This window comes from Peromyscus californicus, unplaced genomic scaffold (assembly GCF_007827085.1).
Source record: "Peromyscus californicus insignis strain IS unplaced genomic scaffold, ASM782708v3 Scaffold_4__1_contigs__length_199733344, whole genome shotgun sequence".
NCBI classification, from domain to species: Eukaryota; Metazoa; Chordata; class Mammalia; order Rodentia; family Cricetidae; genus Peromyscus; species Peromyscus californicus.
The window spans coordinates 198,065,534-198,080,619 of NW_026294562.1; the positions used below are offsets into that span (position 1 = coordinate 198,065,534).

Consider the following 15,086-nt stretch of genomic DNA (forward strand, 5'->3'; position numbering starts at 1 on the left):
GTGTGTGGATTGTTTATTTTTGCATCTTATTTATTTGTTAATCACCTATGTCCATCAGAATATCAACATGAAAATGATGAGGGAGCCCTCTTACATGTATTAGTTAATTCCTCATAAGTATTTGGGTTTTGCAGCAACTATCCTTAATATTATCAGAACCAGAGCTGAATTAATATAGTTGCTGCCATATTCTAGATAAATGACACTTATTTATTTATTTTTTTCCTTTTTTTTTTTTGGTTTTTCAAGACAGAGTTTCTCTGTGTAGTTTTTGGTGCCTGTCCTGGATCTCACTTTGTAGACCAGGCTGGCCTCGAACTCACAAAGTTCCGCCTGGCCCTGCTTCCCAAGTGCTGGGATTAAAGGTGTGCACCACTGCCCCCGCTTAGAGGGTTTTTTATTATGTTTTCTTAGATACTAATTCATGAGTAAAATTAATGAGTTTTATCTCAGCCCTTCAAAGTCAGTTTCCACAGTGTGGTTGACTAAGTTATCTAAGCATAGATTGAGTTTGATAGAAGCAAACACGGTGAAAACCAAGTGGTGGCTGATGTTAAGAAATAACTTTTTTAGATTTCTTCATGGTTACTTTTATGTCTTATGCACAGATTTTGCTTTGAATTGTCTGTCTTATTTTGTGTTAAAAAGATCATTGGGAGACAACGACAGTGTCAGTCTATGGAATCGATGAACAAAAAGCTTTAATATGTGAGGAGACAAGTTAATATCTTTATCTCAGGCAAAGTGTTAGACAATTTTCTATATGACATTGTCTTTTCCCAGCCCCATTATGTTAGAAGTAGCCAGATGCTTGTGTACACACGACTCTCACCAATCAACTGAGATTAAGAATGGTGGCCCTAAGGGATCAGTTGCCATTGGAATATTCATACTCTCTTCTCTTTCCCAAGTATTAAATGATGTTATTCATACTCAAGAACCATATCTCTTTAAGCCAGTTCTATTGAAGAGCCACAAGATAAACTCAAACTATCAAAGGTGCTGAAAGTAGTTACAATTATCATTCTAAAGAAGAAGTGTAGAAAAATCATTAGAGATTGCTCCAAAGTGGTACTTATGTTCTCTAAGTCACAAGTTTAAGTCTCTAGGCTATGTTGTATTCTTTGGAGAACCAATAACTCTTTATTATAGTGCTGAAGATTTCCCTTATGCAGACATATGAAACACTGATATGATATATAACTTGATTATTGGTATAAATACACTATGGATAACTTAATATGAAAGAAATTTCTTGAATCAAATAAACTTCTTCAAATATCAAATCCTGATACAACTAACTACAGGTGTGTGTGAATACATTAGGCTTTAAATAATGAATCTCTTTTTGGTGATGAGAGAATACATAAGCAAAAAAGGATGTTCAGAGAATATCTGAGTCATTAAGAGGGTATCAAGCTATGGAATATATGATACTAAATTTTGGGGAAGAATCCAGTGTACTCTGATTACTTGGAGGTAATGTGTTCCAAATCACATATAATACAAAAGAAAAACATGTAATACAAATACATGTAAAAAAAAACCCCAAATACATGTAATACAAAAGCTATACAAACCACGATTTCCCCACTGTATACACATAATCTAAAGGTATTGAAACTTTGGGCTGGAAAAGTCATTAAATGTTTGGAGGTTAATAAGCTTTTGTGGGAACTTGGAAGATAATGCAAAAAACTGCAGATGATGGAGACCTGGCTTGTAAAATTTAAAAATGTAGTAGAGTTTTTAATCATGGTTATTCTTATGCTAAATTTAATTCTAATCTGTTCTTCTAGACATCTAGGGATGGAGAAGTAGTTTATAGGTACAAGAGACTAGGACCACTGAAGTAAAATCTTTGTCTTTCTGGTCCAATAGATGTTAGTTATCTGGGGCCAAGAAATTAAAATGGAGGGATTAAAAAGAGACTCAGAGGGGAGAAATGTTTTATGAGAACTTATTGAGGATCAGAATCTAGAAGCTCTGGTCCAGAATGGGCAAAGTCTTTATCTCATGCTGCTAGCTAAATTTGGTAATGTATAAGATTCTTCTACATGTTACTGATTTTGAAGGCATGAAAGGGTCATGGAGAACAGCTAAAACTTGGTACAGAGAGAGTGCATATGCACCCTCATAATCAAAAAATGTATGTCTTTTTTTCATTTTACTGACAACAGAATTGGGAGACATTGGACATTTATGAAACTATTGAGATTTTAAAGAGAATTTGGATTTTTCAAATGTCATTTTCAGACTTCTGGACTATTAAAAGTTCAAATGCTTTAATTTGTTGTGCTGTTATTAATATGAGATCTTAGAAATACATGAACAAATAAAGATTATTGGTTCAATATCAATATGATTATTAGTGAAGTATATAAGTTATCAATTGTGGGTCTTTTTGTCATCTTGACAGAGTCATCTGACAAGAGGGAACATCAATTGAGAAAATGACACCATCATACATTCTTGATTGATGATTCATGTGGAATAGCTCTGCATACTGTAGTCAGTGTCATTCTTGTGCATGTGATCCTGAATAATATAAAAAAGTGATCTGAGTGAAGCAGTTAGAGCAAGTCAGTAATCAGCATTCCCCATGGTCTCTGCTTCAGTTCCCGAGCCTAGGTTCCTGTTTTGAGATCCTTTGCTGAGTTCTTTTCAAACTAATACAATTCACAGAAAAACTGAGGTGTGCTCTGTGTACTGTGCATTGTCTTATGGCATCTGGTAGAATGTTTGCAGCTGTGGCTAGGCTATGGGACAACTCTAGTAGAGCAGTCACTTGAATACACAACCAAAGCCTCAAAGAGAGCTTTTTCATTTTACCCTATCCAAGTATTAGCTCTCTCTCTTCAGCTACAAGGCAGTTTTGAAACCATACATTTTACTACTAAAAAAAAAACTGTGGATAATTGAACCCCTATAAACTTCCAAGCCAAAAAGAATGCCTCCGAAGACCCTCAAAGTCAAATTCAGAGAATTTTCACTAACATCTCTGGGAGATAGGTCATAAAGACATTTCTCAGGTTGTATTGTGTAATGTATTTGTGTATATATTATATAATAGCAATTATTGAACAAAGAGGTAATTAATTTAAAGTAGAGCACAGGTAAGTTTAAGGGAAAGTTTGTAGGGAGGAATGATAAAGGGGAAATGATGTAAGTACAATGTTATCTCAAATATAAACAAAAATACTTAAAAATCAACAAACAAAAACCAGACAACTCACAATTTTTTTTCACAATTGCTCTGCTCAGAATTTGGTGTGTCTGAACAATTCTCCTCATGAGTTCTCTTCCAAAAAGCAATGATCATTGTTTAACGAAGGGTGGTAAGGACAGGGGCAGTGTATAGCCATCTCATATGGGAACAGGTCTCAGTAAGAATGGATGAGCAGGGGTGAGACGGGCGTGAAGAGAGATAGAGCTATCCTGGATTTTTTTTTTCATATGAAAACTGAGAATTGTCCTTTTAAGTTGATGGATGAGCACAGGAACTTCTAGTGCAGATCATGACAGCACGTTTTTTTCCTTTCACCCATACTTCAGAAGATATCCCTGAATTTTTGACAAACTCTTTTCTCCTGAGTGCTCTAAAACAGGGCAGTTGTGGGGTGTGGAAACTAATAATTATCTTGATTTTGGGCACTTTGATACATATAATGGCCTGGAGTCCCATGAAACACATAGATGTCTCTGCAAAACATTCAAACACCAGACTTTTATATTCTGCATGATGTCCAAAAAAGGTGTGTCACCCTTTAGAAATCATGAGAAAGTAAGAACCTCTTCAATCTGTCTCTTTGGATATACAGTGAAGACAGTCATAATTGGTTCTGGTAATTAGAAACTGGAAAACTTGCACAAGAGTCCTAGACTCCCAAATCCAGAGCTGACATTGGCACATCAGGTGAAGTTGCAAAGTTGTGATTCTGGAGGGAGGAGAGGTCACAGTCATAGGCCTATATTTCAGGCTTGTTTTGCCACCCTCTCCCCCAGGCTTCCGAGAATGGTGTCTCCTCTATACCATAAGCTAAATGCTTGTCATGGAAAAGGGGCCAGATTAGCTTACTGTATTTTGATGTTGAAGAAAAAACATGCAGGGAAGGAAATTCTGATAAAAATCCGTGACTGAAAAGGTGATTCTGGCATGGAAACAGATGCAGTATAGATTCAACCGAAGGAAAGGAAGACTTTCTGGGCTGTGAGATGATCTAATGAAGAGAAAGATGTTCTGTAATTGTGCTAATACCTCATGTAAATAATATAATGTGATGAAATTTTCTCTGATCACATATATGGAAGATTGTAAATTTTGCCTGAATCTCTCATTGAAGGGGACATAAGGACAGTAGTAATTAGGTCACTCATTTTTCCATCCCCATATCATTTCTATGAATCATTCTATATTTTTTTGTATAGTACACATAGATTGCCAATATAGTTTGACAGGAAGCAACTATGATTGCCATGTAAGTTACTTAAGACATCTGGGCTTCAAAAGAGCCATTGCAGTTAGTCAAGCTATTTGGTTGATAGTCCTGCAGGCCAGTCTAGAATGAAAAGAAAGATTCAAATTATCTATCTGTAACATATTAGCTTACTTAAAGTAGGTGCTCACAATGAAGGCCTATTGTGAACAGTAACAGCAGATAGACCATATATTGAAGTATTCTTAAAATGGTCAATCCTGCCACAATGCCTGTGGATTTGTCCATCTCTTCTAAGAAGTCTTAAAAACTCTGAGGAAAGCCATACTTCTGGGTGCCCATAGCCCTGTGCACCCAATGTCGAGGCTGATTCCCACCACACTCCTGTCTGCTTCCCATGCTTCATCGATAATACTGGATACTCTTAGTGAAAGCTTGTGAACAAGGCTTGCCATCTTCCTTTTCACAACAAACAAGACCCACACCAGTGGGAAGATATTGTAGCTCTTGGTAGCAAATAACTGCTTTTGAGATCTAACATACTCATGTAAGGATAAGGAGCTACTGAGAGAAGGATACTGGCATACATACCTTCAGAACACGCTGTCAAGGGGTTAGGCACATGATTGACATAGGATTATGGCATCCAGTAGCCAGTTCATTGTTTTTCAATTTCCAAACTAAGTAATTGGCTGCACATTTCTAAAGCCATGCCTGGGAAGGCTTTGGGAGACTTCAGTGATTTTGGGGTCTCCTTGAAGCAATCTATTTGTATTTGTTTGTTATAGCCTGCAGTTCTGATAGTATTTAAGTTATCCTTCTGTGTCATTCCCAGTACATGAAAGTGTGATGTTTTAAGATGGGACAGTCTGAGACAGTAATGGCAATTAAGGCTCAAAAGCAATCTGGTGATGTGTCTTGTGTTCATGATTTATTCTAAACTGATACTGGTGATGGTTTGTAGAAAGTGGAACGTTTATTTATTGCTTTTGGCCATTCAAACTGGTGCAATGAAATAATAAACTGGTGCAAACTGAAATAATGTTGATGTTCCTCAAAAAGCTGAAAATTGATTTGTCATAAGATCAAGCTATACCACTCTTGACCATATTACCCAAATCATCCTACATAATTGTTAATCTATTTTCATTGTTTTTCTATAGCTAACAGCCATATTGAAAAGAAACCTAGATATCCACCAGTCAATAAATGAATGATGAAAGGGTGGTACATTTACATAATGGGATATTCAGCTATTAATACAAATTATGAAAAATTTTAGACATATGAATGGAGCTGGAAACAATCACCCTGAAAGAAAACCATAGCATGTTTTCTATTCTATGTGGGTGTTAGCTTTTAAGCTTTAGATATGTGTGTTGTATTTTTAATATCTACAGTGCTTAAGTATCTGGTTAGAGTCCAAGGAGGAACAATGGATCTTCCAAAGAAGGAAAAATAATATGTTTTTATGGCGGATTAAAAGGAAATTATAATAGGAGGACTTGATGGGGAGGGACATAGGAGGGCAGAATAGTGTAGGGAATAGAGAAAAGGATACCTAACACTAAAGACTTTAAAAAAGTCTCATAAAACATACTAGTATAATATATATATATATATATATATATATATATATATATATATATATATATATATATATCATATAATGGGAGAAACAAAGGCTAACTGAGGTCTTAATTTAAAAAAATTACACAAGCTGCCATTGTACAGTCTTTGCTTCCCTCTGATTTTTCACAATCCTGGACTACATTGTCTGAAATTTCTTTGCAATTCTTATTTTACAAGCTCTCACAGAACAGCCTATAAGCTCTAAGCACTCAAAGGCTTTTATAGCCTGAAGTTCCAAACTCCTCCTTCAATATTCCACAAACCAAAATGTGTAGGTCTATCATAGCTATATCCCATGAACCCAGTAAGAATTTATTTATTGGATAGGTTTCTATTGCTGTGATAAAGATATGACCAAAAGTACCTTGGAGAGGGAAAGTCTATTTCATCCTATATTTCCAGGTTGCTATCCATCACTGAGGAACACCAAGAAAGGAGCTCAAGGCAAGAACCTAGGGTAGAAACTGAATCAGAAGTCATTGAAGGAATACTTCATGCATAATCCCAATGGCTTCCTCTCTTTGCTTTCTTCCACAGCCCATGACATTCTGCCCAGGGGTAACTCCTTCTACAGCAATCATTGATAATGAAAATATCCCATGTATTTCCTACATGTCAGTTTGATGAAAGTATGTTTAAATTAACATTCCCCTTCCACAGATGACCCTGCCTTTTGTCCGTTAGACAAAAAAAAAAGAATTATAAGAAAGAACAAAATAATCCCAGACATCATAATACACACAGGGAGATTCAAAGCTAACATCTAAATATGGGGAAAAACATGCCATGTTCTTATTTCTGTATCTCAGTTACTTCAGACAGAGTGATTGCTTTCAACTCCATTTATTTTTTGGAAATTTTATAATTTTTTCTTAGTGAGAAAATAACATTCCATTTTACAAATGTGTTACATTTTAACTATCCATTCATCAGCTGATGATATACTAAGTTTTTTACACTTCTGCAATATTGTAAGTAGAGTAGCAATGAACATGAATGGATAAATATCTCTGTAGTAGGATACTGTGTTCTTTAGATAAATTGCCAAAAATGTCATGGCTGGATCATGTGGTGGATGTACTTGTAACCTTTTGAGGAACATCCATACTGTTTTCTAATGTAACTACATAAGCATGCATTTGGCATGCACAAACATAGTGAAGAAGTGTTTCCCTTTTGGAGCATCCTCACCAACATTTGTGATCATTTTTTTTACTGATCTAGGACAATCAGACTGGAATAAGGTGAAATCTCAAAGTAATTTTAATTTGCATTTCTCTGCTGGCTAAGGATGTGAAATAATATTTTCATGTTTCTGAGACATTTGTTTTCCATTGTTTGGGAACTCTGTTTAGTTCTATACCCATTGACTTTATAATTTTCCTGCCACCCATCATTACTCACTTCATTGCAGATATTTTTGCATTATTTGCATACTCATCCATCTTATAATACTTCTAGTGCAGCTGCTTTATTCATTCCAAGAAGCTTAGACCTGATCCATGTCATCCTTAGGCATGGACATTTGTGGAATGTCCATTATCTCTCATTCATATATCTCATCTACCTGCTCTGCATCAACATGTAATAAAGTATTTTAGGACCATTCTTGTTTTATCTATGCCAAACAACCCCAAAGGAAAAATCACTCACTTTTCAGACATTTTTCAAAATTCTTTGAAAACCTTTTAAACACCTACCTATAAACATAGCACCTGAAATGTTTATGGGGACTTTAAACACACACAGGATCTCTGTGCTACCCTGTATCACTCTGTTGTTGTTCATTTATCTTCCCTTGGATGTCCTTCCTCTCCTACTAGGACCCATTTCTTAAACTGACACAGAATGAAAATTCCCCCAAAAAACAAATATCTTTTAAATGTTGGAGTGCTACTGTTTTAGGATGAAATGGAAACATCAGTAAGTAGGACACTATTAGAAGAAGTGGATCGTGGTTGAGTTCTTGCAGGTTAGAATCTGGGCTCCTAACTCCAGTCAGAAATGTGGAACTTTCACAGTAACTCATGAATAAACTCACCTCTTTGCAAATTGTTCCTCCAGTGTATCAAGTAACTGCTATTCATGGTCTCTCTCTCTCTCTCTCTCTCTCTCTCTCTCTCTCTCTCTCTCTCTCTCTCTCTCTCTCTCTCTCTGGTTTCTCTGTGTAGTTTTGGTGCCTGTCCTGGATCTTGCTCTGTAAACCAGGCTGGCCTGAACTCACAGACATCTGGCTTTGCCTCCCGAGTGCTGGGATTGAAGGCATAAGCCACCACTGTCCAGCTGTCACTTTCTTCCTATCTTCACCCACCTTCAGAAAATTACTGGAGTTGTCACTGACATTGTTGGGAATCTGGGTTGCTACTGGAAACTCCAAGACTTATTTGCTCTTTATGCAACCAGCTCAGACAGACGTTTCAACCCATAATAAATATCAAAAGGTGGCAGCATCTTCCACTGCGTGGAATGTTATATCATTGAGGGTGGAGGAACATAGGAGAAAAGCATTCCTGATTAACCTAAAAAGAGTGCTGAATAGATTGCTGCGTATGTAGAAGAGTGGTATGACTTGCTTTAACTGTTATTCTAAATCTCCAGTCACAGCCGTATGAAGATGTCTTTACTCTTTCTCAATCACATGTTTTTACTTAGTCTCATGAGAGGTATGATTCCAACTTTCATATGTGGTAGAATGTAACTATGACCTGGCTCATAGTAGACTGTGGCCTGTACCTCTAGAGCAACTGCAGGCAAAGTGATCAAGAGCTTATCCATATCAAGAGTTTGTGGCACTGAGGTGCTGGAATGGATGTGAACTGAGCAAGGCATTTTGTGTTGAAAGTTTATGGCTTAAATAGTAGATGTGATTGTATAGTCTTGTGAAAGTGGAGGTTAATTTCCATAGAATATATATTATATATACAGAACATCCCGGATGTTATGTATCAGAATGCCTGATGACAAATGTTGGGATAATATGTTGAAAACATACTGAACATGTGCTCTTCAAGGCAGCCTGGACCCAAGAAAGGCTGTGAAATGTTTCACATAAAGAGTGAAAAGGCCTGGATGCCAAGAGTTTCGATAGAACTGTATGAAAGTTCCATCAGTGGAAGAAACCTGATTAATCCTTAAGGTTTACTTCATACAGAAAAATGTCATCCCCAAATAATTTGTGTATTGTTTCCTTTTTCAAAAATCAGATTCTGAAAAAGAATGCAATTTAAGTAGTTGTAATAATATTAGAGGATTCTGTATCATTTTTCAATAGAGCCTAGAGAAAGGGGCTGATTTACTCATAAGTACAAAGGGGCTCAAAGTGGGAAAAGACAAGGATATAATGATTGTGATTTTCATCAGCCACCAATTTTGACCAGACAATAGAGCACTGCAGCCATGTGAGATGGTAGAGAGGGTATAAAAAGCCAGAAAGGTGAACACTCGGACAAGGATGTTCTTGGTGGCTGTAGACTCTGTGGAGTTACTGTGGAAAGCACAAGGACTTCGAATGTGTTGAACTCGCTGTTTGTGCCTATACAAAATGACAATCATTGAACTGCTGGACCAGGTGATGAGGACAGAATATATAAGTTCAGGAAACACAGAAAAAGCTATATATAAGGAGACTGTGATTTTGTCATGACCTGCATCAGTATAGCGTTCAAAATCTATCTCTTTTGTTATGTTTTTCATTCTTAATTTTATGAACATGTACAAAGGGAAAAGTACATTTACCATGATGTACAAGATCCAGGAGAGAAAAATGTAGACACCAATGTCCTTGGGACATTTGGCTCTAGGATTCTTCCAACAGGAGTTTCTAGGGCTGATGAGGCTGGCCTGGAAGACACTCAAGAGACAGAATGTGGCAACGGACATGCTCCTGAAAACTCTTAGCACATATACAAAAAGTTGGTAACTCCAATCATTGAAGAAATGTTTCAACCCAAAAGCTGTCATTGTGTTGCCTATTCCTTTAGAGAGAATGATCAAGAAGTTAACTGTGATCAGATGCATGAGAATTAAATCCAAGGGCTTTACCGTGTGTTTCTTGAAATAAATAACTAGGTAGTAGGAAAGAAAAGAGACATTTCCCAGAATTCCAACTGTATTCTCTATCAAAAATATTATTCCTATTCCCAAATTCCTGGGGTCCATTTTGTTACTGAGCAAAATTCACTTCAAATTATGCAATCAGTCCTTCTCAGAGAAAAAAAATACTGTATTTTTTATATCTAAGATGGTCCTGTGTGCCTGATGTCACAAATGCACAAGAATCATATTAAAGACTGAAAACCCAAGGTGTTCTGTGCAACATGAACTTGTCCACACCACCTCTCACAGTTATTTTTACACCAATTACAGCAGTCAGTAAGAACTGCTGATGGCTTCAAATGCACATATTTGTGGGGCAAATTTCCATTATGTTCCTCAAAAAAAGTCTGCACTAAGAATAGGGCAAAGTTGTCCTGATAGAAGCAATGACCAGTGAGTTAAAAATAAAAGAACGCTCAATTTTACAAGCCCACCCATATTGAAGAAAATGTTTTTTTCTTGTCCTCTTCTCCAAGGAAGAAATCCATTGTTAATGCATTTCCCATATTATTATTAACATTAAAATCAAAATATTACAACAGGAAAGAGAATATCTTTCTATTCTTTGATAATTAGGTTTATTATGTAGTACTAAACATTAGATGAAAGTGATTAATTAGATAATGTGATATTTAAGAGATAACTCCTAAATTCTACCCCTTACACATACACATGGAACAAGGGTGGTGCAGAGTTAAGATGTGGAGAGAGGAGAGACACATTCTACAAAAAGAATTGCTATCTAACACAATGGAGAGAAAACATGTGAATGATTCTAACACAAATTAGTGAGAAGGAGGCAATACTATATAAATGATACATAGGGGAAGAATGCCCAGTGTTCCTATCTGATCTATTATCTGATGCATCAATCAACAGTAGAAAGGTGAAACACAAGCCATAGGAAACACTAGCTCTTGGTAAGCATGCGGATGAAACAAGAATTCTGGCTATGGTGATCACATTGCTTCACACAATTTCCCAAATGAAAGCCTGAGAATATGCAAAACAGATGTATACCTTCATGTAAAAAACTTAGCTTTTACAGACTAAATGAGCCTTCATAGATAATGCTCAGAATCTACATCTAATGATTGACTTGAAGGCAAATAAATACAAACCTGTACTTTAGCAGAACAGCAATTGACTGATGTTTATGCAATGCCATTCTATACAACAATGTAAATCAATCAGAAATGCATTGACAACACTCACATGCACGAGAATACACTTTGAAAAGACATCTTGATCTAAAATTCAAATTATGCAAAACCCAATACATGAAAGCAGTGTTCTAGTCTTTCAATGCTTAACAGAGACATGAACCAACCTCTAAAAATTTGCACTCCTGCCCATAACCCAATAGAGCTCTAGTTTTGATGTGATGACTGAAATCAAAAGGAAGCTAGTTAATGAAATCTTTTTCCATTGGTTGCATGTGTCTTCGGATAGGCTCTTCTTCAGGAATGTAGGCTGTCCTGGAATGTACAATAATCTTCCCACCTCACTCCATGGATTCCCGGCATTGACACCAAGCCAATGTTCAGTTACCTGATCTATGTGTGACATAATGAAGTGACTGTCGTTTATGATCTGTGTAGATATAAACAAATACACAAATTCAATGAATTATCTGCCTTAACACAAGAGATGCCAAAATCTCGAAGATACCTTGAAGGCAATGTACAGCAGTGGAATGCACTCTGTGTTGGAGAATCTTCCATAAGGACCAGAACCCCCAGTCACTGAAGAGAAAGAAGGAATGATACAAAGAAAAGAGAAAATATCCAGAATTTAATCTTCACCATATAATAAGGAGTGACCAATGGAGACAGTTAAGCTGTTACAGTTCTTGCCTTAGGAGAATGAGCACTCAATTTCAATCTCTAAAATTCATATAAAAATCTGGAGTTGGGAGCTCATAGTTACAATTCAAACAGTAGGGAATGGGCAGTATCAGTTAGATTTCTCTGTCAGGCTGACAAGAAAGCATAGTGTTCCCTGAGAATTTCAGATGAGTGGGAGGGTCTGTCTCAAAAAGAACAAGATAAAAAATGTCTGAGGAACTACAATGAAAGTTTTGATCTGCCTCCATACTCTCGCATAAGTTCATGTTCCCCTGAACACAAGAGAACTCTTTTACACAGAAACAGAGATGGATGTACACAGCAAGACATTAGGTTATAATTAATTGTCATTTAAAACCCTTATTTATTAATGCCTTGGTCAAGTCAAACTACTAGAAATAAATCAGGACTTATAAACAATTTCCAAATATAAAAACATGTACACATAAATAGAATTTTTTAAAAAATGAAATCTTATATATTGTGTAATGGAAGGACAAGAGGTAAATATGGCATGGGCTGTGGTTGTAACCTAAGTTTAAGCTCTTGCCTGATGTATTTGAGGCTCTAAATTCTAAAAACTTCAGCAGTAAAATGGGGAAAAGCCATCATGAGATTGAAGTGACCTCAGAATATTATGAAACAAGGGGAAATGACAGAAACTTCATGTGTGCTAGGCCAGAATTTTGAAAGACTCACACTGACATTGCCATCTTTACTTTAACATAGTGTTTCCAAATTCAAGATGGAAAACAGGGACTGTTAGGAAGACAAGGTCTTGCCCAGTTACAGATTTAGTACTGCCTAGAAGTATTTCCTCCAAACAGGGTTAGATTCTGGCTCCTTCCTAGGATTAGATGATTTTTTTAGTTCCATTTCTAAGGTCTATTTATAAACACAAAGTCATTTTCTGAAATTTGTAATTGTTATACTGCAAAATTATTCTGTGATTCATGTGTACAATTAATGGAAATCTGAATCACGTAATTAACATAATCCTGAAGCACCTTGGAAATCAGATTTTATTAGGTTTCACAGTTTTCAACGGACAGTCTGAAAGAGGATTTAGTTACACTTTTCCTACATCAAGAATTAGAATAAGTTCAGGGACAATGTCTTTTCCTTACTAACTTGGCCTATATTCCAGAAAGTTTCCCTGTCTCTTGACTGAATCTCTACTGTTCTATCTCTACCGAGAATAAATTTTAAGAGGTGTGTACTTACCATACCTCTCTTCCTGGCTTTCTTTGTCTTTGAGGATGAGAACAATATGCTCCCCTGACTTTTGCCTCTGCAGAATCTTCAGCTCAGTGTATAGCTCCTGACATGACAGCCAATACTATGGATGAGAGAGGGAGTCCAGCCCTAAGATAACGGTTCATAGATCTGTGACCTCAACTCCCTTCAGAAATGCAATTTTTATCTCAGCCACAGTCATGATGACAGAGCTAGCTTTGGGAGCCAAGCACTTTTTCATAATTTTCCATTTGATAATTATCAAAGACCCTGATGAGTTCCTTGTAAGTATATCCAAAGAGATAATGTGTTTGGAGAGGTTCATATATTATCTTAATCCTGCTGAATGACTAGGAGGGAAGGTTCAGTGAGTATCAAAGTCTCTAAGGAGGTTTACTTGTCTCTTTAGATACAGATAGTCTTCTCTGGGATATCTTAAATAAAGTCAAGTTAATTATTAACTTTTGGATCCATGTGCTGCTCACTTTCAGAGTACCCATCTGAACACAGTCATTCATGATTTCTGGGAATTCTACTGAAGTACAAGTAAAAAAGAAAGAGTGACAACAAAATCCACACTAGAAATTTTTCCTTTCATTTGAACTCAATGCAAATAAACAGAAAATAATGATATGAAAATATGATTGTCTATGTTAGAGTTATAAACCAAGCAACAACTGCAAGCCTGAACAGAGCCCTACCTTAGAATAATTTATATATGTATTCATTCATTACAAATGACATCAAATGTATCCAATACATTTCACATAATGAATTGTCATTTTCTCTTAAAGCACTGAATAGAAACCGAATAATATAGTAATTTTTTAATACTAATCAGATTTGGAGAATTAATTTTTAGCATTTAATGAAAAAGCAAAAGAATTAAAGATTGAATATTTATCTTCTGTCCATGAAGCATCTCACTTTCAGTGTTTTAGGCCAACATAGAAATGTGAGAGATAACATCTACACCATACCTCCACCAATTCCAACACACACAAAAAATCAAACTTTAGATCAACATCTGTGGAACCTGTATGGGACCGGAATAGACCCTCTGCCTATGGGACACAGTGATGTAGTTTGGTCTGTTTGAGGGGTCCCTGGTAGTGGGATCAAGAACTATCCCTGGTGCATGGGCTGGCTTTTAAGAGCCAGTTATGGTGGGATGCCTTGCTCAGCCTTGATGCAGGGAGGATGGACTTGGTCCTGCATCATCTGAAAGTACATGGATTTGCTGATTCCCCATGTGAACCTTTACCCTTTTGGAGGAGGGGATGGGTGATGGGTCAGTGGGGAAGGCTGGGGGGAGTGGGAAGAAGGATGAGAGTGGGATCAGTGGTTGGCATGTAAAGTGAATAAAATCATTCTTAAACAAAAAAAGCCTTTGGTTTGAAGCTCTCTCTGTGCTTCACTATTTCTCTAGAAAATATTAAGAACACAGAAACTGTCATAGTTATTACAGGGAAAATATAGTCCTCAAAATATCCCAAGTAGAATACAGTAAAATTTAGGGTAATAATTTTTGAATAAAGCTTTCCTGCTTGGCTAAACATATGTTCTACTACTTATCTATGCCTAATATAGATATATTTGTTTTATAGAGGACATGAGATTATTAGCATTCAGAGTTCCAAAGATGAATAGTGTCATGGGGTGGTGTGAACCCAGGTCTTTTCTTGCAGGCATTATGGCCCCTGAGGACAGGATGTGTAAATCAAGCATGGTGGTAGGTGTAATGTTTTACAGGATGTCAGAATTGATCAGTCTGCATAATCTGATATATACAGACCCACTTGAGTCTCTCTCTTGTGGTCCTGTACTGGCTCTCCAGCAA

The 15,086-nt window shown here is 36.5% G+C and overlaps 1 protein-coding gene across 1 annotated transcript; it reads right to left on the reverse strand.

Annotated features, from left to right (window-relative positions):
- Window positions 1-9,231: 9,231 nt before the first annotated feature.
- Window positions 9,232-10,363, reverse strand: LOC128095488 (vomeronasal type-1 receptor 4-like). Its single transcript, XM_052714487.1, has one exon. The coding sequence runs from the start codon at window positions 10,224-10,226 to the stop codon at window positions 9,333-9,335; it is 894 nt and encodes a 297-aa protein (XP_052570447.1). The 5' UTR covers window positions 10,227-10,363; the 3' UTR covers window positions 9,232-9,332.
- Window positions 10,364-15,086: the final 4,723 nt, after the last annotated feature.